We start from the raw sequence: 27,053 nt of genomic DNA, 5'->3' as shown, positions 1-27,053 counted from the left end.
ACTTTCCCGACATGTCTAACTATAGAATCCCCCATGACCACAGCCTCAACCCTACCCACCTCAGTTGATCCCCTCCCCTCCTGGTCAGTCCTATCATTCCTGACAGCTGCAGAAGCTACTTCCTCCTCCCTTTTCTCCATCCCATGACCCTGTTCCACCTGTCTTTTCCTATCCACTACTCCACATTTCCCTTTCCTACCTCTTCCCTTTCTCCTACTTCCAACTTCTCGGCAACAGTTCCCTGTTCCTCATCTTCCCTCGGTTGTTCTACCTGCAGTGACTCGTACCATTTTCTCACCGACACCTGTCCTGAATTTTGATCCTGAATGGAGCCCTTAGCCTGCAGTCTCCATCCTCTTAAAACATTAGACCACCTGTCTTCCACAATTCCCCCATTTCCTTCCAATCCCTCTATTTCACCTGCTGTATCCTGTACATTGTTTGGAGGCCTACTTTCCTTCCTGTCCTCTGAGAGTATCCTAATTATCTCCCTCAAGCTCTCCAACTCCTCCCTCATACTCCTTAATGCCTGGCCACACCCACAGTTCCTACACTCACACTGCTTAGGCATTTTTAATACTAAATAATGAAAAGAAAAGGAAAAGTAAGATAACTTATTCTGTGCAAAATAAAAATGAAAGGAAAGAAATATTGTCTAGGTTCACAAAGAACACGTGATAGTAAGTTATTTAATACAGGCTACTACTACACTACAATACTACTTAATTGTACTATTTTTATTCCTACAACACGCTACATGATGAAAATTGCTGTTAATTACTGGAAACAGAGAATAATACACAAGAATGACACAATTCTTAACTGCAGTTAAGTCTACCCTAATTGCAACAACAGAATTCTAGTAAGTGAGTTACTACAGATACCACAGAAACGGTACTATACTATACAAATATTTCACAGTAATAGAATAAACACACTACTTTCTAATAAGATGCTATAATACACTACAATAATTTTTTTTTTTTTTTTTTTTTTTGCTAGGGGCTTTACGTCGCACCGACACAGATAGGTCTTATGGCGACGATGGGATAGGAAAGGCCTAGGAGTTGGAAGGAAGCGGCCGTGGCCTTAATTAAGGTACAGCCCCAGCATTTGCCTGGTGTGAAAATGGGAAACCACGGAAAACCATTTTCAGGGCTGCCGATAGTGGGATTCGAACCTACTATCTCCCGGATGCAAGCTCACAGCCGCGCGCCTCTACGCGCACGGCCAACTCGCCCGGTAGCAATAATTTTAAACTATGTTCAGAGTAAGTACAGATACTATAATACACTACAATAATTTTAAACTATGTTCAGATGTATTCTAATTACAACAGGTTATTACCAAGAAAAAACAGAAAATTATCATTAAAGTTCGAAATTCGCAAAACTACTCAAAATTATAGAATAGGTACTCTAATTTCTAATAAGTTACTATACTGCACTGCAATATTTAAACTACGTTCAGACGTATACTAGCTTCTTACTAAGCACAAATAGAAATAAAAATTCCAATTAGGCCTAAATTTAGATATTCGCAAGAACTACCAGTACCGGTAGGTACTCAGAGATTACCAACAAAGTTAAACATGTATACAGATTAATATTAAAACTACTTTGTCCAAGTATGCTGTAACAGAAATGTAACCTGCTGTTTGCACAAAAATACACACGAATTTAACAGGCAAGATACTATCTAATATACTGTACACTACAATTCTCAACTGAAATGCGGTTATGTGATCTTTACAGATGGTGGATTACTAATATTTTCCCTACTCTGTGGGACGGAGAATAAAAGTGTCCTTAAATGTTGAAAAATATGAGGTTGTTTACAATAATTTCTCAAAAGTATTTGTGTCTAAAACTACGCCAGGGACTTGAATTGCAGTTATTGGAATGTAGGAACTTGATTATTAGCTAACCGGTCATAAATACTGAAGTGTCAAGGATGTACGGATACTTTAACAAGCCCTTCTGGATACGGCTCCTTGTTTCATAGTGTCCTATGCCATGGTCTTAAAATATCTGCTGTACTTTTATTACCTATCTTATGTACGTTGCCTTGCGACAGTGAATCTATGCAGTTAAGCCTGGTGACAGCATAATGGATTGTCATATCCCAGCACACCTTTTCTGCAGGTTTTTCATTCATAACTCACCAACGAACGCAAAAATTTAAAATCTGGCTTTGGGGTGCATTTGGACGCCCATCCATCGACTTATGTTAAAAGTTTCAGATCTCTGTGTGTCGTAGATTTGGCTGGGCATTGGGCGCAGATAAGCTCTTTCTTGTTGTATTATAGATGCTTGTTCCATAGAATTTTTTAATTTGTGTGTAAACATTTACGTTGTAGATGTTTCATGTATAAAATTTCCTATCAAATGTTTTCTTGTAGTGAGTGCTTTCAAATTTATTTTTCAGCTGTCAGATGATCATTCAGCATTTGGTGAACTCGTAAAGATAAAGGTGGAGCCTGAGTTAATGTTACTCAGTCCTAATAAGGAAGAAAAAATTGCAGGACTAATTGAAGTAAAGCATGAATTTCAGGTAATAATCGGATTATATATTTGCTCGCATACCACTTGTACAATTTTTTCAGAATTTTTTCTTTAATATTGTTCCTAGCATGACAATGTATGTATTTCTGATAATATTTCATAATAAAGTGTGTTACAGTTGATTCCACGATCTTATGTTTTTAGAAATTATCTTAGAAGATTATAACTTGCATATTTTAAACTGATAATGTTGTGGTATTTGCAAAATAAGTTCACAGAACATGTAGTGTTCCTAGAAGGGAGTGGTAATTTAAATTTAATGATTGTAAAAAGTGATTACATTTTTGCAGTCATAAAGAGTGTGGTAAAGAAATGACACATAGTGATATATGAAGCATGTGTATTAAATATTTTAGTAATATTCTCAGCCCTAGAGAACCATGAAAATGTGAAAGGAATATTGTAAAAGATACAATGTTTTGTCAGTAATTGCAACTCGGTGGGAAGTGGGAGGATTGCTTTTGATAGTTGTTCAATAAAGGGAAGATTCACAGACAAATGCACCCATAAATCTTAATCTACTGCAAGAAACTCTACTGTTTCTTATTGTAATGTTGTCTGTGCTTGCACAGGTATATTTTTTTTTTCATCATAATCATCATCACTGGCACGACAGCCCTTTCTGGGCCTTGGCCCTCTGAAGAAGTTCTCCCCATTCTTTCCTGTTAAGTGAAGAGCTCCTCCAGTTATCTTTACATCCTCTCTCACCCTTTCTTCTCACCTTAACTTTGGTCTGCCAACTTTCCTGGTTCCTTCTGGTACTGCATTAAATATCTTCTTTATCATTCTGTCATTAGCACGCAGCACATGTCCAACCTTCTGATCACAATGTTTGGTTCGTTATACAAATTATACAATTCATGATTATATCTTCTTCTCCAGACATCATTTTCTTCCATTGGCCCAAAAATTTGCCTCAAAATCCTTCTTGCAAATATACCGAGCTGTCTTTCATCAGATTTTGAGAGTGTCCAGGTCTCAGCACCATATCTTAGTACAGGCTTTACTAAAACTTTATACATCAGGACTTTAGTTTTCCTAAACAGCAACTTAGACTTCAGATGTTTTCTGAGGCCATGATAACACTTGTTGGCAGACAGTATACATTTTTTGATTTCAGAACTAACATTGTTCTTGGAATTGACTTCTGATCTAAGGTAGGTAAAGCTATGCACAACATCAAACTTATACGAGCCAATTTCTATGAATGTAGACCCACTCAGGTAGTCTTTCTTGGTTACGGGCATATACTTAGTTTTCCCTTCATTAATCTGTAAATTCATCTTTCTTGCTGCTTTTTCAAGGCTTATGAAAGCTTCTTTCAATGCTCTTGGTGTTCTTGTGATTAAATCAATATCATCTGCATATGCCAAAATTTGAACTGATTTATATAATATGGTTCCCCTTGTGTTGATACTTGCATCTCTAACAACTTTCTCCAGAGCTATATTGAACAAAAGGCATGATAATGAATCTCCTTGCCTAACTCCGTTCTTGGTCGTTACAGCACTTGAAAACATATTCTGGATCTTAATTTGATTCCGAGTATTTTCCATGGTAGCCTTCACAAGGGCGATCAATTTCTTAGGGATCTCAAACTCCTCCATTGCTACATAGAGGTTACTTCTATCAATGCTGTCATAGGCTGATCTGAAATCAATGAAGAGATGGTGTGTATCAATTCCAAATTCTTTACAGTTTTCAAGTATCTGGCGATTGTGAACATCTGATCAATAGTAGATCTTCCTTGGCGGAATCCGCATTGATAGTCACCAACCACATTTTCCACGTAAGGCACCAATTTGCTAAAGAGAATATTGGAAAATATTTTATAAGCAATGGATAATAAGCAGATACCTCTATAGTTAGAACACATCATGATATCACCTTTTTTTTATGTATTGGGCAGATGATCCCTACGTTCCATTCATCAGGGATTGTTTCAGCTACCCATACCTTGGCCACTAGTTTGTGAAAGTGTTTAACAAATTCTTTTCCAGCATTTTTTACAAGCTCTGATTGTATTAAATCCATTCCCGGGGCTTTGTTATTCTTTAACTTCTTAATGCCAAGCTCAACTTCCTCAGCAGTAGGTATCGGTACTTCTGTGTCTGGTTTTCTTGTATTTATAGGTGGGTTACTTGGTTATCACCTAGACTTTCATTCAACAGTTCGTCAAAATATTGGGTCCATCTTTCTAGTATTGCTTCCTCACTGCCCAGTATTATACCATCTTTATCTTTACACAAACTTGTTCCAGGCTGGAAATCCTTTCATTTAACTTCTAATAGAAAGCTCTCACATCATTCATCCCTTTCAACCGTTCCATTTCTTCTAATTCTTTCCTCTCGTACTGTCTCGTTTTTCTTCTTGTGCAATCTCTTTTCTTCTCTTCTGGAAGTTCTGTACTCTTCCACTGCTTTTCGGGTGTGGTTCCTCTGTTGCGTTCTCTTGTATGCTTCATTTTTTAAGGTTGTTGCTCGTGCACACTCTTCATCAAACCAATCGTTGTGCCAGACTTTCTCTTCGCTTCCTAAAACTTCATTTGTAGTTTCTGATAGTGCATCTTTAAGATTCTTCCAGATTTCATCAATACTCTCACTATTAGGCATATCGGTCAGGGCCTCATTAAGCAAGCTAGCATATCTGAGAGCAGTTTCGGGCTCCTTCAGCCGAGCACTGTTGAACTTTCTTGTGTTGGATCCATGTACCTTTCTTGCATTAGATATTTGGCTTTTAATAGCTGCTACCACAAGGTAGTGGTCAGAGTCAATATTGGCCCCCCTATAACTTCTAACATCCATCAAGTTAGAGAAATGTCTTGCATTTATTAGGAGGTGTCAATTTGGTTAAAAGTACTTCCATCTGGAGACTTCCATGTCATTTTATGTATGTCCTTGTGATTAAAAGTTGTACTTCCTACTACCATATTTCTCGAGGATGCAAAATGTATAAGCCTGATTCCATTATCGTTAGAAATATCATGCAAGCTATACTTTCCAATACAAGGTCTGTATTCGTCTTCCTTTCCTATCTTCACATTCAAATCACCGAAGATTATTTTACAGTCTGCTCTTGGGCACTCGTCGCTCTTCCCTTCCCTTCAGTTGGAGCATGTGCACAGATAAGGCTGTAATTGAAGAATTTCCCTCTAATTCTAAGTCTGCACAATCTATGCGATTTTGCCCGAAAATCCATGATAAGGTGTTTTATCTGCTTATTGACAACAAAACCAGTCCCAAACATGTGATCCTTCATGTGGCAACTATAGAATACCATGTGATTTTTCCTCTGCATCACTCCTTCACCAATCCATCTCACTTCTTGAATAGCAGTAATATCTAGTCGATACTCATCCAGCTGATGAAGCAACTTTCTGAGGTTTCCAGCTTGGTAAAGAGTTAAAACATTCCACGAACCAATTCTCAAGTCCTTTACACGTTTGCGAGGTCGTTGTAAAAAGGTCAGGCCGGCTACTTCTTCTTCAGATTTCGTAACAAGAGTTTTTTACAGATTGGGTTGTCAGCCCAACATCAACCCCCAGCAATCCTGGAGGGCCGATGTTGTCTCCCTTAGCTGGTGGGTCCCCATTTTGAAGCGTCGGGAACTCGCTTTTTCGCACTTACATGACTTAGCCGTGTACACACGGTGTACCCGTTGCCCAGGGGTCACGGCGTGGACATGCATATATCGGACTGGGTAGGAATAAATGGGATTTCCTGTGTTTTATTAGTACACTTCCACCAGCAAGAAGTGAATCCACAGAACCACATACTACCCTTTTGGCCTACATATTTTTTTTTTTTTTCAAACTGAAGTAATACAGATAGGGAACAAGTATTCGACATGTTTCTTGGGTGTTCAAGAGATTTATATACATTCTGGTACTTCTATAGAACTGCTGTCATGCTAGATGTGCCGCAAACTATCCTGTATGAAACTCAATAAAGATTGAAAGAACAGATTCGTGACTGAATCATGGTGTTGTAACATAATCCTAAACCAGCCATGAGATTTTCAAGCTTCTGCGCAGCACATTTATGTCATATTGAGGTTTAATTATTAAAGCAGTTACAGACACTAAACAAGGGATTTATTGATTGAAATGTTAGATGGAAGATTTCTTTTTTACCATACATTCATACATACATACATATTTCATGCCCCCTTTTTCCCTAACATCACTCAGCCGGGCAGTACAAGAGATCCTGAGGTAGACCACTCGTAACGATTGGCTGCCCAATTGTCAGAGGGTTGATGTCAACCTCGGAAATGAACACAAATTAAAATAAGGTTGACATTTATTCATAATATAGCACATCACAAGAACATTTTCTGTTGGTAAAAAAGAAAATTATTAATTTGTTGATGGTGTTCGAGTTCTTTGATCCATTTAAACATAAGAGTTTCATTTTTGGTCCGTATTGAACTGAGAATGGAAGATAGGAAAAACTAGAAAGGTTCCACCTTTTCAATACAAAAATGTTATAGGTTTATTTATAACATGTATTTGCACTTGGGGACTAGTTTCGACGCTGTGTTGGCGTCATCATCAGCCAAAAAATGGGAAAATAGGCCAGTGTGTAGGCATTCATATTACACGGTAGAAATAGCCATACGAAAATTAATTAAATGAATTAACTTTGACTGGATAAATTTCTCCGATCAAACTCTTTGATCTTAGTTCAAGGAGTTGTTTTCTACTTGAGATACAAGAACAGCTGATTGTTAATAAAATATTACCTGTGTTTTTACGATAAATGGTAAAAAAAAAAAAGTACACTGAAGTCTAACCTCATACAATGCTACCTATAGTTGTCCGTATATAGGCAATATTACGCTTCTTTTATTACTGCAGTGTAATGTAATAATTATGTAACATAACCTCGATAAATTGCATACGTTATTATCTCATCTCGTTCGTATTTTACAGATATCTGATTACTCTGATTTGTCGGATATATTACACCTTGTGTAATATGAATGCCTACACACTGGCCTATTTTCCCATTTTTTGGCTGATGATGACGCCAACACAGCGTCGAAACTAGTCCCCAAGTGCAAATACATGTTATAAATAAACCTATAACATTTTTGTATTGAAAAGGTGGAACCTTTCTAGTTTTTCCTATCTTCCATTCTTTGATCCACTCACATAATTTACAAAAATTTTATAAAATAAAATTCATGTCAGGCTTGATGATGAAACTGATGACCGTGACTACATTCTGAAATAAAACAGAAGGAAACAAAATATTAACTTAATATGTCTGATGAGTGAAAACAACAGAAAGAAAATAAGTCAAATTCACAAATGAATTTGCTCACTCGTTGAATAAAATTTTAGGTCATCTTGGCCTATTCAAGAAAAGTGCCTTATAGCACTTGAATTGAGTTCACTTACTCGAATAAAACTGAAAAATAATTAATCTCATCAGTATACGTGGTTGATAACAAAACCTAACTTTGAGTCGTCTTAAACATCTACAAAATTATTTTACTACTTATAGATCATCTGGTTTAAATTAATTTCAGATATAAAATTACATGATCTAGTTCATCATCATTTATGGTTAAATAAAGTCATTAATGAAATTTCTCTCTTAAATTCTGGGTCAAATTTTCCTTCATATTCCTAATTGCAACAGCCCCTTACAATGATGGTAGGGAAATGCGCACCAAGACAAATTTAAAAAAAGGAAATAATTCTAAATAAATCAGATAATAACACATCAAATGTATATAGCAAAGCAAGGAAACGAGGAAGAGTGCAAGACCCTCCCCATAAAATAAGGTTAGAGGTGGGGATCACTAGGAACGACACCAACTTTTAACATTTAAAATAAATATATACTTTTACGTATCATCAAATTAAAGACATCTCTAGCCCCTGGTAAATAAAATGAACTTGAAGGAATGAAAATCTAAATAACATCCATAAGAGTTGGTAAATAAATAATTTAGGTATAAATATACTTTAAAATAAAATCATTTCTTCTTTTTAAAAGAAAATCCTGGTGTACCGGATTGCTTAAAACCTATCAAGTTACTAGTAAATATCTTTAAACAAACTTAAAATAACAACAAATTACTTAATAGAGGGCTTCCGACATAACGTAGATCAAACAACGCATCACCCCACACAACAACCAACACATACCGCAAGGAAGTTAAAATAATATCAACACCAATAAGTCACCCAACTTAGTAGGCATGTAAATTAACAAAAACACAACCAGAAATAAATAATATAATGAGGCAGGACACGTAACCACCAGAAAAAAACTACACGATCTCGCCTCAATACCACAAATAATCCATAATTATATTCACAGCGGCACACTCCAGCGGACGCAAATCCTGACGACACAACATTGCCCAATTTCAGTTGCGTAACTGCCACACGACAATAAGATAACATATGCAGATAACAATCAGAAGAGTAGATAAGGCCAAAGCTACGATCGCTCCACACTAGGGGTGCCCAAACCCTCAATTAAAACCCCAAATTTTACATTATTAAGGAATTACATCTTTGAAATTAATGTGGATATCCCATTTCATAAAGCAATAGTGAAATAAAACCACCCGCAGTAATGCAGAAATATACAATCCCAAATCCCTAATTATACGTATCAAGCAAATAATAAAATCTATGAAATATAATACTAATAATAATAATATTTGTTTTTAAAAAGGGAGGTGTTCAGCTCAAACATAGTACTTAGGTTGGAACACGGGTAACAGGAGGCCGAAACACACGAAACGATGCACAAAAACAACAATATGAGAATCACAACATCAAAGAAAAGACGATAATGTGCACCACATAAAACACCGGAATAACGGCAATGACTGAAATTTGCAAATAGAAACAGCACGTGTATCAAAAAAACTCAGGGAAAACACACGTAGATACACCAGAAATAAGATCAAAACAAAGGGAAACCCAAAATTTAGAAAAAGCAAGGAAGAATTTTGACAGTTACCTAGAGCAAACCATGCACTTCGCCGTTATGCACCGTACACGCTTCAAGAATGAATGCCATCACCAAACAGTGACATAATTTCAACTATAATAAATACACTCATAGAATACAGTAACACACATACACAGTAATAAAACCTAAAGGCGTACATTATGCCCAGGTAACCTCCTCGTGCACTCACAAGTAAGAAATTAATGAAACCTTACATAATAAACACTAATGTAGCAGCACCATCAGCGCAGTTCCTACACCAAATGGAACACTCCATACTTTGCCACATGGCGCGACACAGTCTAACACCGCTACACGCCGACAAAACACACCTTGCACAAGAGTACATGTTGCTGTCAAACACACTAGATATAACTTGCAATAATGTTACGTGCTGTCATGTCCCAATAGCCATACATACAATGAGTGGTATTATCATGCACTTGGTCACATAGTGTTCAATTCCCATTTCAAATAGATAATGGCAATATTACCGCTCATCACATCGGCACATTGTCAATAAAGCAGAGTCAAACAGTCAAATGCATAATTCACAAAATATTACTTGAGCGGATAGTGCACATAATTTAACAAGTGTCGCGTGGACAGTTGATAGTCCAAATTATATTATATAATTAATGTTTCTTTTGCGTAATAACGCCTCACTAATATTAAACTTCCAATTGGTTTCTACTACAGTTGATTTTAAATCTGTCAATATCTTATTTTTCATCCTGTCTTTAACGTCTACATCTTGTTTTTTTTTTTTGGATTGGTTATTCGTTGATACTTGTTACTTTCTAGAATATATTACGATCTTTAAGTTTTAAGCAAATAACTCAATTATTACGTCTATCCTGAGCTAATTCACTATAAGGCACAAGTATTCCAGAAGAAACAAGGAAGTACACTGGCAACATGCAGTGGAGGAACCACAATATAATATCACTTCACTTGAACAAATACAGGGCAAAATAATTCTAACTACTCACAATCACACAAAATACACATGGCTCTTAGACTTTAGTTGTAGTCATGATTAGTAGTGGGTGACGTTCATTTTAGTCCATGAGAGACTAGTGATCAGATCCTTGAAAAGCCACTTAAATGGTGTTAATAATCAACCGATAATGCTTTCACCATTTAGTTAAATATTCTGAAGAATATGCAGTTTCAAGTAAATAAATTATCACATGCATGGCTTGGGTTTACACACGACTATCACTAAATTCACGGATGTTGATTGTCTCACTGTACACTAATGTTGCCAAAACTGCAACATGTGCTACGCATTATCTAACTCGAATGCTGCACCTCAGCATCGCAAGCCTACACTTTGTTTCTTGCAACTGTTATCAGCATCAACGTTTACTTTAAACCTGATGTTTAAGAAGGTGCTGGTGGACAGACAACAGACGAGAGCATAATTTAAAACACTAAAATTTGAAATTTTATTTTTCCTTTTTTTCTCTGCCTTTAAACTTTGGTAAACAGCATCAATAATGCAATAGCTTGCTGGCTCAAACGACAGGAATAATCAAAATTCAGGTGCAGCAGAATGCGCTTGTAGCTCCACTTTTCGAAAGAGCACCTTTGCTCCATTCAGTTACAAATCTAGGAGACAGAGCTACAAAATTTACAATACTGCAGCCTCTCAAAAGCACAATTTTCCAATCCAAATTTTACATGACATCAGCACGAAAACAGTGTTAACTGTCTCACCTGCTCAACAGACTGATACCCGCCCATACTAAATGGTCTTGGTGGTTCAAGATATTGGTTAGGAGGGGAAAACTCGCACTCTTTATTCCCTATTGCCAGAGAAATTACATTTAAAAGATGGAAGAAGTTTGAAACCTTCCCCTTGAGTCAGTTTCAGCTGGTGGGCCTTCCGATGGCCTTGCCTCCACTAGACCTCAAGACTGGAGTGGACCCCAAAGGTCCCAGCTTTTATAGCAGAGGAGAAGGTTCCAGAATTCTTTAGGCCAAAGGCCTGTACACACTCTCAGTTTTGATTGGCTAATTGAATAAATATCCAAACTTTCTGATTGGCTAATAATTTCATGAAGAAGGAAGAGATAGAATTGCCAGTAACCTTAGGACACAAAAAACAATCACAAACATTTCAGTTTAGAAAACCTCAAAATACAAAATTTCCTTTTCAAATTAATTGTCTATCTTCCCACTAGAGGGGGCATATAAGTCGATAATAGAGACATCTGGACATTAAAGTTCAACCATTTTCCAATGCACGGTTCAAGGTTCACATAACGTATGGCCTTCTAAATGGCACTCAGTTTAAATGTATGGAGCCGGTGTACCTCCGGTACAGACCTCCACCCCCTAAAGTTCTTCCTCAGTACAGTTTTGAAGTTTGACATTTAAGAAAATTTGAAAGTTAGAGATCCAAGTCTTTGATGCAGAATTAATTCACAAGTTATTTGAGCGAAATAGTTCTTGAAGCAGTTGATGATTTCGTAGGAGTCCTGACAGTCATGTCCAAGTTTGACTGCTGATAACAGTGGAGGTCCAGTCCTCCAGAACCTCCAAGTACCCTTAGATAAATCTCTCCCACTACCTTGAGGGGAACAGCCAAGGTTATGGCCACCAACAACCTGGTGGCAAAGTTCCCGCCCGATGATAGAGTGGGCAGTTGAGATTCGACTTCGAACTACTCCCAAAGATGGCCGTCCCCAAGTCGGCCACTATGAAGGAGACCTGGCCAGAACAAGGCGGGCCCTTACCCTGCCTGGCACCTCTCGCCAGTTGTTATGACGTGGCTTTCGATAACATCAGGGCACTGCAAAAATTAATTCCTTGGCCACAGTGAATTGTTTATGGACAATGTTCCTATTTTTTTTGTGGGCTGGGAGTTAAGGCTGGAGGCATGTAGGATGAGTACTTGGATTCCGAGCTCAGGCTATGAAGGCAGGGGCAAGTTAATGGCAGTCAGGGGAAAAAATTAATGAAGGGAAGGTTTTAACAAGAGGAGAGAAACAAGAAGTTTACATTTTTCACTATTAACAGGGGCAGAAGGCCTTCTCTTTTAAACTCGCACATGAAAACTTAAGATTCTGAGCATCTAAGGAAATAAATATAATTCAGTTGGGAATGCCATCACTTGGTCGCCTATATTGAGAACGCTGGTTTTACTTGGGACACACAAACCCTAAAAATCATCTCTGAGTCTTGATTGCTCACCAAGTGGGTAACCACCATTCGAAAATCGAGAATTATGTATAGTCCATGAAAACTGGGGCAAACTTGCCAGCAGGAACAAATTTTTTTTCCATGACCTGGTCCCCAACATTTAAATTGGTGAGTCTCCGTCCATGATAATATCTCCCTTTTACTTTCTCATGAGAAGCTTTAAGGTCCTTTTTAACCATTCTCCATGGATCCCGGATATTATTGGGGTCTATTGTCTCTGGCAGAAACTCATTAATTGACCACAAATTGGATGACGAATTGTTTGGAACTCGTGAACCGCCGAGTTGAATTGCAAAAGATAGCCAATGCAGTATAAAGTGTCCCACCGAGAATGGTCTTCATGATGAAAAGCGATTAATCCAGGTCGAAGGTTACGTTTTTTAAATAAAATTATATTTGTTCGTGGCGTTGAGAGGTTATGGTTAATTCGCTCAGCTAGAGCTGGTTGAGGATAATAGGCTGACATTGTTGCATGTGAGATAGATAGTTGAAAACATAATTTCCAAAATAAATTAGAGGCATTTGCATTAGAGGCCTTGGCATTATCAGAGACTATATATTGGCAAGGACCAAAAGAAGCAAAAATAATACCACGGCAAGAAATGTTGGACTGAGCAGTGGCCAGCGTAGTCGGAAATAGTCACGAAAACCGTGTGAACCCATCTATACACATAACAATTAATTTGTTCCCGTTCCCCTTAGATTGAGGGAAGGGTCCAAAATAATCTATGTTTAACTAAGGTTAAGTTATGAGTAGGTTCCCACCTTCCAATTCCTATCAATTTCTATATAATAGGTTTATTAATTACATAATATAAACCATATAATCTCTAGTACATGTTTCGTTCCGATTATGGAACATCTTCAGCTAAAATTTGACAAAATGGCAAGACAATTAAAACACATTGATGTTATAATGATACAAAAGCTAAAAGATATGATAAAACGGCACGAAGATTAAAACATATAATTATGATGATGAAATAAAGTTCATTCATGTTGGTTAAAAATTCAACAAGTCAGTGTTCAAATGACGAAGTAAAAACAGCGATAAGGTTCTTCTTCATGTTGGAGACGTGTACATTTTGTTAATCTTGAAGATAAATTGGAGAAATACAAGATTTTCTTAATGTATATTCTTGAAAATATCTATATTGAAATTTATCAGAAACGAAATCCCAACCAGAATGTTAATGAAATTATGGAAAATATAAATATATTATTAGAAGAGGCTACCAAATAAGATTAATCTAGAAAAACCATCAAAAAGAATCCCAACAAACAACCAACACACCTCCTTCCGATTAGCTCCACCCTACACAATAGTCCCCCTACTTTTCCTTCCGTTTCCCCCAGCCTATCACAGCTCCACTCCTCAGTTAGCTCCACCCTACACAACATTTCACCCCCTCTCCTTACATCACTTACCTCTCCTTCCAGTACTCCCCGCCCACCGCAAGTGCCTTACACACATACACAGGACTCAGTCAGTTAACAACACGACATAAGGGACGACGTCAAATACGACACGACTAACTATAAGGTAATCAACTCCATTATCCTTCATCCTCGCGAACATACATTTCTAACAAGGTTTTCTCCTTAAAATATCCTCTATTTTACTCATTCTTTTCTCGTTTCAGACTCATTTCAATAATCTAACCACAACTCAACTTCAACTACGGTTATTTTATCAAGAGTTCCCCCGATAAATATACATTAAGAAAATCTTGTATTTCTCCAATTTATCTTCAAGATTAACAAAATGTACACATCTCCAACATGAAGAAGAACCTTATCGCTGTTTTTACTTCGTCATTTGAACACTGACTTGTTGAATTTTTAACCAACAGGAATGAACTTTATTTCATCATCACAATTATATGTTTTAATCTTCATGCCATTTTATCATATCTTTTAGCTTTTGTATCATCATAACATCAATGTGTTTTCATTGTCTTGCCATTTTGTCAAATTTTAGCTGAAGATGTTCCATAATCGGAACGAAACATGTACTAGAGATTATATGGTTTATATTATGTAATTAATAAACCTATTATATAGAAATTGATAGGAGTTGGAAGGTGGGAACCTACTCATAACTTAACCTTAGTTGTGTTGAGCCAATACGGAATAAACATGAGATTTATAAGCTGTAACCTATGTTTAATCGCTCCATAGAGCGAAATGCTTGATGAGATGACAATAGTCTAGCTTAGTAGACAATGTGGGTTTGCTAAGAAACAATATTGATAAGCTTTAATGATTTTCCTAATTTTGCCGTCCATACTCTTCCACATGAACATTTCTCTAATTTTTTCTCTAGTTTTGAAGATGCCTAGATGTCGCCGTAATGGGGTCTCATGGTAATACTTGAAGATCGTAGGCACAACAACAGCTGGGACTACAACTTTAATCTTTTGAACATGCCTCGAAGGGCAACATGGAATCCCATTCCCCAGAACATACGGGTCAACATGTTCCCCTAAAGAAAGGGTTTCGATAATGGGAGCTGGCACTGGAACATCATGTTCATATTTTTGTATGTTATGGAATAGCATTGGGGCATCAGTCAAAATAGCACACTAGGAGGTATGGAAATGGAAGGGGAAGAACTTTCTTCCGGGTCAATGGAATCAACCTCACTAGAAAACAAATGGCTTAACGCGTCTGCGATCACATTCTCGCATCCCTGAATGTGTCGCATGGCAAATCGAAATGCCAAAATTCTAATAGCCTAATGGGCTATTCGCCCTGCATGATGGGGCCTACTAAAACACTGCTCAGAGCCTGATTGTCAGTCTCGAATTCGAACTTAACATTTTCAAAATACACGCAGAAATTTTCCCAGACAAAAAGTACAGTTAGTCCTTCTAACTCGTATGTGGAGTACTTGGCTTCTTGAGCTGATAAGGTCCTACAGTTAGTCCTTCTAACTCGCATATGGAGTACTTGGCTTCTTGAGCTGACAAGGTCCTAGACGCATAAGCAGTTCTTGAATGAGGACAGCAGCGACCCCAGAAGATGAGGCATCAGTCTGAACGATGAGTTTCATAGAGAAATCTGGCATTGCTAGGAAGAAATTCACCATGCTGATGAATCTAGCAATTCCTTTAACATCTTTGGGAGGCTTAAAGTCATGAATTGTCTGTGTTCTGGAATGATCAAGTGAAACCCCATCAGGGGACACAATATGCCCTAAGAAGGACATAGATGACTTGGCAAAATATACCTTTGTTAACTTGACTTAATCCAGCCTTAAAACGGCAATATAGGACTCGCTTTAGATGAGCTAAGTGTTCTTCAAAGGTTTCAGAAAAAATAACGACATCATCGAGATAATCATACAGATATTCAAATTTGATGTCTGAGAAGACCCCGCCTAGCAGTCTAATGAGAACAGCCACACCCGTGGGGAGCCCAAAAGGCATACGGTTGTATTCGTACAAATTCCAGCCAGTAGCGAAAGCAGTCGGATGTTTTGATTGTTCCGCCAGACGTATCTGGTTATGTGCTTGGTTAAGGTCTAGGATGGTGAAGAACTTAGCCTTCTGAAACCAAGAAAAACTTGAATGCAAATCAGGAAGGGGTACTGATTGCAATATAACCTTATAGTTTAACGCCCTGTAATCAATAACTGGCCTGAAGCTGCCTTAAGGCTTCAGTACAAGAAAGATGGGCGATGAATACGCTGCCTTTGAAGGCCGAATGATACCATTCTTCAACATTTGACCAACAATTTCTTTAAGGGCGTTCATTTTAGGTTGTGATAGGCTATATGGAGGAAACCTTACAGGGATTGAATCTGTCACTTCGATCTTATATACGAATAAATCAGTGGCTCCAAAATTTTCCAAAAATACATCTGAAAATGAGTGACATAACTGATGAATAGTATCTAACGACTTTTCACTCTGGGTAGGTGAAATCACAGAGTTACATTTTAAAGAGGAAATGTGGAAATTACTTTCAAATTTGAATGTGCCAGGCTTACTCTGATGATCGAGCATAAGACCAGAATATGACATGAAATCTGCCCCTAATATCACAGGGCATGACAAATGCTTGCCAACAAACAGCTTGAACCTCCAAGTAAATTTGGAAATGCTAATTTTAGCACGAATAAATCCTAATATTTCTAAAGGTGAAGAACTTGCTGAAACACATTTAACAGAAGAAAAACTATAATCAGGAAATTTACAACAAACTTTTAATTAGGAATACCAGTCCTCAGAAATAATAGAATTAACACTTTCTGAGTGTAACAGAGCCATAATGGGCTCATTATTTATTTCAATTTTGAGGAAGGGCACAAATCCTGGGGTCTCAGAGGCGATTTTGAGACATTCCCTTGGACCGTCGAAATATATATTAGGCGGTCTTTCCTCCTCGGAGGGTTCGGTGTCCGACTCAGCTTGGGCAGAGCCTCGAGAAGCTGAAGTTTGTGACTCAGTGAGGCGTGCTATCGTCTGAGTTAGTGGAGGCAGCACCAGAAGTAGAACAGGAAAGGGTGCTGTTAGGTGAAGATGATCCACACTTAAAACATCCTGGGGACAGCCATGTTCCATTAGATTTCATGACCGAGCTCGATAGCTGTAGTCGCTTAAGTGCTGCCAGTATACAGTAATCGGGAGATAGTGGGTTCGAGCCCCACTGTCAGCAGCTCTGAAGATGGTTTTCCGTGGTTTCCCATTTTCACACCAGGCAAATGTCGGGGCTGTGCTTTAATTAAGGCTACGGCTGCTTCCCTCCAATTCCTAGGCCTTTCCTATCCCATCGCCACCATAAGACATATCTGTGTTGGTGCGACGTAAAGCAAATAGCAAAACAACAAAAAAATAGATTTCATGAAAGGAGACTAACTTTGAAGATCGTCATCCGACCCACATGAATAACATTTGTGGGGAGATAATGTTCGGTGATGTGGTGGCCAAGAACTCTTAGATAATGTTAGAGGCTCCCCAGCAACTCGTTAGTTGTCCACATACCAAACTCCCTCCGCAGACACTGCCATAGGTTCGAGTTCTGAAAACATTTGAGGCCGAGAAGCAAGTGGTTACTACAGGTTATGAGGTGACATGTGGTCAGTGCTCCTAGCTGATGACATCTAGCCTAACAAGTGATTACTGCAGGTTAAGAGGTGACATGTGGTCAATGCACTTGGCTGATGGCCTCTAGCCTAACAAGTGATTACTACAGGTTAAGAGGTGACATGTGGTCAATGCACTTGGCTGATGGCCTCTAGTCTAACAAGTTGTAACTGTGTTAGTGTTGCCAGTCTCACTTAACTACCATCCTGGAACAGTGCACTGCATTATTGTTGTCTCACTTAACTACCATCCTGAGACAATGCACTGCATTAGTGTTACCAGTCTCACTTCACTACCATCCTGGGACAATGCACTGCATTAGTGTTACCAGTCTCACTTAACTACCATCCTGGAACAGTGCACTGCATTATTGTTGTCTCACTTAACTACCATCCTGAGACAATGCACTGCATTAGTGTTACCAGTCTCACTTCACTACCATCCTGGGACAGTGCACTGCATTAGTGTTGTCAGTCTCACTTAACTACCATCCTGGAACAGTGCACTGCATTAGTGTTGTCTCACTTAACTACCATCCTGGGACAGTGCACTGCATTATTGTTGTCTCACTTAACTACCATCCTGGGACAGTGCACTGCATTAGTGTTGTCAGTCTCACTTCACTACCATCCTGGGACAATGCACTGCATTAGTGTTGTCAGTCTCACTTAACTACCATCCTGGGACAGTGCACTGCATTATTGTTGTCTCACTTAACTACCATCCTGAGACAATGCACTGCATTAGTGTTACCAGTCTTACTTAACTACCATCCTGGAACAGTGCACTGCATTAGTGTTGCCAGTCTCACTTCACTACCATCCTGGAACAGTGCACTGCATTAGTGTTGCCAGTCTCACTTCACTACCATCCTGGGACAGTGCACTGCATTAGTGTTACCAGTCTCACTTCACTACCATCCTGGGACAGTGCACTGCATTAGTGTTGTCTCACTTAACTACCATCCTGGGACAGTGCACTGCGTTAGTGTTGTCAGTCTCACTTAACTACCATCCTGGAACAGTGCACTGCATTAGTGTTGTCTCACTTAACTACCATCCTGAGACAATGCACTGCATTAGTGTTACCAGTCTCACTTCACTACCATCCTGGGACAGTGCACTGCATTAGTGTTACCAGTCTCACTTCACTACCATCCTGGGACAATGCACTGCATTAGTGTTACCAGTCTCACTTAACTACCATCCTGGGACAGTGCACTGCATTAGTGTTACCAGTCTCACTTAACTACCATCCTGGGACAATGCACTGCATTAGTGTTGTCTCACTTAACTACCATCCTGAGACAATGCACTGCATTAGTGTTACCAGTCTCACTTCACTACCATCCTGGGACAGTGCACTGCATTAGTGTTACCAGTCTCACTTCACTACCATCCTGGGACAATGCACTGCATTAGTGTTACCAGTCTCACTTAACTACCATCCTGGGACAGTGCACTGCATTATTGTTGTCTCACTTAACTACCATCCTGAGACAATGCACTGCATTAGTGTTACCAGTCTTACTTAACTACCATCCTGGAACAGTGCACTGCATTAGTGTTGCCAGTCTCACTTCACTACCATCCTGGAACAGTGCACTGCATTAGTGTTGCCAGTCTCACTTCACTACCATCCTGGGACAGTGCACTGCATTAGTGTTACCAGTCTCACTTCACTACCATCCTGGGACAGTGCACTGCATTAGTGTTGTCTCACTTAACTACCATCCTGGGACAGTGCACTGCGTTAGTGTTGTCAGTCTCACTTAACTACCATCCTGGAACAGTGCACTGCATTAGTGTTGTCTCACTTAACTACCATCCTGGGACAGTGCACTGCATTAGTGTTACCAGTCTCACTTCACTACCATCCTGGGACAATGCACTGCATTAGTGTTGTCTCACTTAACTACCATCCTGGGACAGTGCACTGCATTAGTGTTACCAGTCTCACTTCACTACCATCCTGGGACAATGCACTGCATTAGTGTTACCAGTCTCACTTAACTACCATCCTGAGACAATGCACTGCATTAGTGTTGCCAGTGTCACTTAACTACCATCCTGGGACAATGCACTGCATTAGTGTTACCAGTCTCACTTCACTACCATCCTGGGACAGTGCACTGCATTAGTGTTACCAGTCTCACTTCACTACCATCCTGGGACAATGCACTGCATTAGTGTTACCAGTCTCACTTAACTACCATCCTGGAACAGTGCACTGCGTTAGTGTTGCCAGTGTCACTTAACTACCATCCTGGGACAGTGCACTGCATTAGTGTTGTCAGTCTCACTTCACTACCATCCTGGGACAATGCACTGCGTTAGTGTTGCCAGTGTCACTTAACTACCATCCTGGGACAGTGCACTGCATTAGTGTTGTCAGTCTCACTTCACTACCATCCTGGGACAGTGCACTGCGTTAGTGTTGCCAGTGTCACTTAACTACCATCCTGGGACAATGCACTGCATTAGTGTTGCCAGTCTCACTTAACTACCATCCTGGAACAGTGCACTGCATTAGTGTTGTCAGTCTTACTTAACTACCATCCTGGAACAGTGCACTGCATTAGTGTTGCCAGTCTCACTTAACTACCATCCTGGGACAGTGCACTGCATTAGTGTTGTCAGTCTCACTTAACTACCATCCTGGAACAGTGCACTGCATTAGTGTTACCAGTCTCACTTAACTACCATCCTGGGACAGTGCACTGCATTAGTGTTGCCAGTCTCACTTAACTACCATCCTGGAACAGTGCACTGCATTAGTGTTGTCAGTCTCACTTAACTACCATCCTGGAACAGTGCACTGCATTAGTGTTGTCAGTCTCACTTAACTACCATCCTGGAACAGTGCACTGCATTAGTGTTGCCAGTCTCACTTAACTACCATCCTGGGACAATGCACTGCATTAGTGTTGCCAGTCTCACTTCACTACCATCCTGGGACAATGCACTGCATTAGTGTTGCCAGTCTCACTTAACTACCATCCTGGGACAGTGCACTGCATTAGTGTTGTCAGTCTCACTTAACTACCATCCTGGGACAATGCACTGCATTAGTGTTGCCAGTCTCACTTCACTACCATCCTGGGACAGTGCACTGCATTAGTGTTGCCAGTCTCACTTAACTACCATCCTGGAACAGTGCACTGCATTAGTGTTGCCAGTCTCACTTAACTACCATCCTGAGACAATGCACTAAATTAGTGTTGCCAGTCTCACTTAACTACCATCCTGGAACAGTGCACTGCATTAGTGTTGCCAGTCTCACTTAACTACCATCCTGGAACAGTGCACTGCATTAGTGTTGCCAGTCTCACTTAACTACCATCCTGAGACAATGCACTGCATTAGTGTTACCAGTCTCACTTAACTACTGTCCTGAGACAATGCACTAAATTAGTGTTGCCAGTCTCACTTAACTACCATCCTGGAACAGTGCACTGCATTAGTGTTGCCAGTCTCACTTAACTACCATCCTGGAACAGTGCACTGCATTAGTGTTACCAGTCTCACTTCACTACCATCCTGGGACAATGCACTGCATTAGTGTTGCCAGTCTCACTTAACTACCATCCTGGGACAGTGCACTGCATTAGTGTTGTCAGTCTCACTTAACTACCATCCTGGGACAATGCACTGCATTAGTGTTGCCAGTCTCACTTCACTACCATCCTGGGACAGTGCACTGCATTAGTGTTGCCAGTCTCACTTAACTACCATCCTGGAACAGTGCACTGCATTAGTGTTGCCAGTCTCACTTAACTACCATCCTGAGACAATGCACTAAATTAGTGTTGCCAGTCTCACTTAACTACCATCCTGGAACAGTGCACTGCATTAGTGTTACCAGTCTCACTTAACTACTGTCCTGAGACAATGCACTAAATTAGTGTTGCCAGTCTCACTTCACTACCATCCTGGGACAGTGCACTGCATTAGTGTTGCCAGTCTCACTTAACTACCATCCTGGAACAGTGCACTAAATTAGTGTTGCCAGTCTCACTTAACTACCATCCTGGGACAGTGCACTGCATTAGTGTTGCCAGTCTCACTTAACTACCATCCTGGAACAGTGCACTGCATTAGTGTTGCCAGTCTCACTTAACTACCATCCTGAGACAATGCACTGCATTAGTGTTACCAGTCTCACTTAACTACTGTCCTGAGACAATGCACTAAATTAGTGTTGCCAGTCTCACTTAACTACCATCCTGGAACAGTGCACTGCATTAGTGTTGCCAGTCTCACTTAACTACCATCCTGGAACAGTGCACTGCATTAGTGTTGCCAGTCTCACTTAACTACCATCCTGGAACAGTGCACTGCATTAGTGTTGCCAGTCTCACTTAACTACCATCCTGGGACAATGCACTGCATTAGTGTTACCAGTCTCACTTAACTACCATCCTGGTACAGTGCACTGCATTAGTGTTGCCAGTCTCACTTCACTACCATCCTGGAACAGTGCACTGCATTAGTGTTGTCAGTCTCAGTTAACTACCATCCCGGGACAATGCACTAAATTAGTGTTGCCAGTCTCACTTAACTACCATCCTGGGACAATGCACTAAATTAGTGTTGCCAGTCTCACTTAACTACCATCCTGGGACAGTGCACTGCATTAGTGTTGCCAGTCTCACTTAACTACCATCCTGGGACAATGCACTGCGTTAGTGTTGCCAGTCTCACTTAACTACCATCCTGGGACAATGCACTGCATTAGTGTTGTCAGTCTCACTTAACTACCATCCTGGGACAATGCACTGCATTAGTGTTGCCAGTCTCACTTAACTACCATCCTGGGACAATGCACTGCATTAGTGTTGTCAGTCTCACTTAACTACCATCCTGGAACAGTGCACTGCATTAGTGTTGTCAGTGTCACTTCACTACCATCCTGGAACAGTGCACTGCATTAGTGTTGTCAGTCTCACTTAACTACCATCCTGGGACAATGCACTAAATTAGTGTTGCCAGTCTCACTTAACTACCATCCTGGGACAGTGCACTGCATTAGTGTTGTCAGTGTCACTTCACTACCATCCTGGAACAGTGCACTGCATTAGTGTTGTCAGTCTCACTTAACTACCATCCTGGGACAATGCACTAAATTAGTGTTGCCAGTCTCACTTAACTACCATCCTGGGACAATGCACTGCATTAGTGTTGCCAGTCTCACTTAACTACCATCCTGGGACAGTGCACTGCATTAGTGTTACCAGTCTCACTTCACTACCATCCTGGAACAGTGCACTGCATTAGTGTTGTCTCACTTAACTACCATCCTGGAACAGTGCACTGCATTAGTGTTGCCAGTCTCACTTAACTACCATCCTGGGACAATGCACTGCATTAGTGTTGCCAGTCTCACTTAACTACCATCCTGGAACAGTGCACTGCATTAGTGTTGCCAGTCTCACTTAACTACCATCCTGGGACAGTGCACTGCATTAGTGTTGTCTCACTTAACTACCATCCTGGAACAGTGCACTGCATTAGTGTTGCCAGTCTCACTTAACTACCATCCTGGAACAGTGCACTGCATTAGTGTTGCCAGTCTCACTTAACTACCATCCTGAGACAATGCACTAAATTAGTGTTGCCAGTCTCACTTCACTACCAACCTGGAACAGTGCACTGCGTTAGTGTTGTCAGTCTCACTTAACTACCATCCTGGAACAGTGCACTGCATTAGTGTTACCAGTCTCACTTAACTACCATCCTGGAACAGTGCACTGCATTAGTGTTGTCTCACTTAACTACCATCCTGGAACAGTGCACTGCATTAGTGTTGCCAGTCTCACTTAACTACCATCCTGAGACAATGCACTGCATTAGTGTTACCAGTCTCACTTCACTACCATCCTGGAACAGTGCACTGCATTAGTGTTGCCAGTCTCACTTAACTACCATCCTGGGACAATGCACTGCATTAGTGTTACCAGTCTCACTTCACTACCATCCTGGAACAGTGCACTGCATTAGTGTTGCCAGTCTCACTTAACTACCATCCTGGGACAGTGCACTGCATTAGTGTTACCAGTCTCACTTCACTACCATCCTGGAACAGTGCACTGCATTAGTGTTGTCTCACTTAACTACCATCCTGAGACAATGCACTGCATTAGTGTTGCCAGTCTCACTTAACTACCATCCTGGGACAATGCACTGCATTAGTGTTGCCAGTCTCACTTAACTACCATCCTGGAACAGTGCACTGCATTAGTGTTACCAGTCTCACTTAACTACCATCCTGGAACAGTGCACTGCATTAGTGTTGTCTCACTTAACTACCATCCTGGAACAGTGCACTGCATTAGTGTTGCCAGTCTCACTTAACTACCATCCTGAGACAATGCACTGCATTAGTGTTACCAGTCTCACTTCACTACCATCCTGGGACAATGCACTGCATTAGTGTTGTCAGTCTCACTTAACTACCATCCTGAGACAATGCACTGCATTAGTGTTACCAGTCTCACTTAACTACCATCCTGGGACAATGCACTGCATTAGTGTTGTCAGCCTCACTTAACTACCATCGTTGTACAGTGCACTGCATTAGTGTTACCAGTCTCACTTCACTACCATCCTGGAACAGTGCACTGTATTAGTGTTGTCTCACTTAACTACCATCCTGGAACAGTGCACTGCATTAGTGTTGTCAGTCTCACTTAACTACCATCCTGGAACAGTGCACTGTATTAGTGTTGTCTCACTTAACTACCATCCTGGGACAATGCACTGCATTAGTGTTGTCAGTCTCACTTAACTACCATCCTGGGACAGTGCACTGCGTTAGTGTTACCAGTCTCACTTAACTACCATCCTGGGACAATGCACTGCGTTAGTGTTACCAGTCTCACTTAACTACCATCCTGGGACAGTGCACTGCATTAGTGTTGTCAGTCTCACTTAACTACCATCGTTGTACAGTGCACTGCATTAGTGTTGTCAGTCTCACTTAACTACCATCCTGGAACAATGCACTGCATTAGTGTTACCAGTCTCACTTCACTACCATCCTGGGACAATGCACTGCATTAGTGTTACCAGTCTCACTTAACTACCATCCTGGGACAGTGCAGTGCATTAGTGTTGTCAGTCTCACTTAACTACCAACCTGGGACAATGCACTGCATTAGTGTTGTCAGTCTCACTTAACTACCATCCTGAGACAATGCACTGCATTAGTGTTACCAGTCTCACTTCACTACCATCCTGGAACAGTGCACTGCATTAGTGTTGCCAGTCTCACTTAACTACCATCCTGAGACAATGCACTGCATTAGTGTTACCAGTCTCACTTCACTACCATCCTGGAACAGTGCACTGCATTAGTGTTGTCAGTCTCACTTAACTACCATCCTGGAACAGTGCACTGCATTAGTGTTGCCAGTCTCACTTAACTACCATCCTGGGACAGTGCACTGCATTAGTGTTGTCAGTCTCACTTAACTACCATCCTGGAACAGTGCACTGCATTAGTGTTGTCAGTCTCACTTAACTACCATCCTGGGACAGTGCACTGCATTAGTGTTGTCAGTCTCACTTAACTACCATCGTTGTACAATGCACTGCATTAGTGTTACCAGTCTCACTTCACTACCATCCTGGAACAGTGCACTGCATTAGTGTTGTCAGTCTCACTTAACTACCATCGTTGTACAATGCACTGCATTAGTGTTGCCAGTCTCACTTAACTACCATCCTGGGACAATGCACTGCATTAGTGTTGCCAGTCTCACTTAACTACCATCCTGGGACAGTGCACTGCATTAGTGTTGTCAGTCTCACTTAACTACCATCGTTGTACAATGCACTGCATTAGTGTTGCCAGTCTCACTTAACTACCATCCTGGGACAATGCACTGCATTAGTGTTGCCAGTCTCAGTTAACTACCATCCTGAGACAATGCACTGCATTAGTGTTGCCAGTCTCACTTAACTACCATCCTGGGACAATGCACTGCATTAGTGTTGCCAGTCTCAGTTAACTACCATCCTGGAACAATGCACTGCATTAGTGTTACCAGTCTCACTTAACTACCATCCTGGGACAGTGCACTGCATTAGTGTTGCCAGTCTCACTTAACTACCATCCTGGGACAATGCACTGCATTAGTGTTGCCAGTCTCACTTAACTACCATCCTGGAACAATGCACTAAATTAGTGTTGTCAGTCTCACTTAACTACCATCGTTGTACAGTGCACTGCATTAGTGTTGTCAGTCTCACTTAACTACCATCGTTGTACAGTGCACTGCATTAGTGTTGCCAGTCTCACTTAACTACCATCCTGGAACAATGCACTAAATTAGTGTTGCCAGTCTCACTTAACTACCATCCTTGACAATGCACTAAATTAGTGTTGCCAGTCTCACTTAACTACCATCCTGAGACAATGCACTGCATTAGTGTTGCCAGTCTCACTTAACTACCATCCTGGAACAATGCACTAAATTAGTGTTGTCAGTCTCACTTAACTACCATCGTTGTACAGTGCACTGCATTAGTGTTGTCAGTCTCACTTAACTACCATCCTGGAACAGTGCACTGCATTAGTGTTGCCAGTCTCACTTCACTACCATCCTGGAACAGTGCACTGCATTAGTGTTGTCTCACTTAACTACCATCCTGGGACAGTGCACTGCATTAGTGTTGTCTCACTTAACTACCATCCTGGGACAGTGCACTGCATTAGTGTTGTCAGTCTCACTTAACTACCATCCTGGAACAGTGCACTGCATTAGTGTTACCAGTCTCACTTCACTACCAACCTGAGACAATGCACTGCATTAGTGTTGTCTCACTTAACTACCATCCTGAGACAATGCACTGCGTTAGTGTTACCAGTCTCACTTCACTACCAACCTGGGACAGTGCACTGCATTAGTGTTGTCTCACTTAACTACCATCCTGGACAGTGCACTGCATTAGTGTTGTCTCACTTAACTACCATCCTGGGACAGTGCACTGCATTAGTGTTGTCAGTCTCACTTAACTACCATCCTGGAACAGTGCACTGCATTAGTGTTACCAGTCTCACTTCACTACCAACCTGAGACAATGCACTGCATTAGTGTTGTCTCACTTAACTACCATCCTGAGACAATGCACTGCGTTAGTGTTACCAGTCTCACTTCACTACCAACCTGGGACAGTGCACTGCATTAGTGTTGTCTCACTTAACTA

General features: G+C 40.5%; 2 protein-coding genes across 2 annotated transcripts in view; one reads left to right on the top strand and one right to left on the bottom strand.

Moving 5' to 3' along the window:
* The window catches only part of LOC136875817 (gastrula zinc finger protein XlCGF8.2DB), a 157,246-nt gene that overhangs the window by 51,820 nt on the left and 78,373 nt on the right, over nt 1-27,053 (top strand). The window contains exon 3 of the mRNA XM_068228186.1: nt 2,428-2,553. Within this exon, the coding sequence (XP_068084287.1) occupies nt 2,428-2,553 (126 nt within the window). The remainder of the gene's footprint in view (nt 1-2,427; nt 2,554-27,053) is intronic.
* The window catches only part of LOC136875818 (oocyte zinc finger protein XlCOF6), a 299,457-nt gene continuing 280,138 nt past the window's right edge, over nt 7,735-27,053 (bottom strand). Inside the window, exon 6 of the mRNA XM_067149431.2 lies at nt 7,735-7,792. The gene's annotated coding sequence lies outside the window, so the exon portion shown is untranslated. The remainder of the gene's footprint in view (nt 7,793-27,053) is intronic.

The sequence above is a fragment of the Anabrus simplex genome, chromosome 6 (genome assembly GCF_040414725.1).
Source record: "Anabrus simplex isolate iqAnaSimp1 chromosome 6, ASM4041472v1, whole genome shotgun sequence".
NCBI classification, from domain to species: domain Eukaryota; kingdom Metazoa; phylum Arthropoda; class Insecta; order Orthoptera; family Tettigoniidae; genus Anabrus; species Anabrus simplex.
Note: the sequence above shows the minus strand (reverse complement) of the source record. Positions and strands in the feature narration are given on the sequence as shown.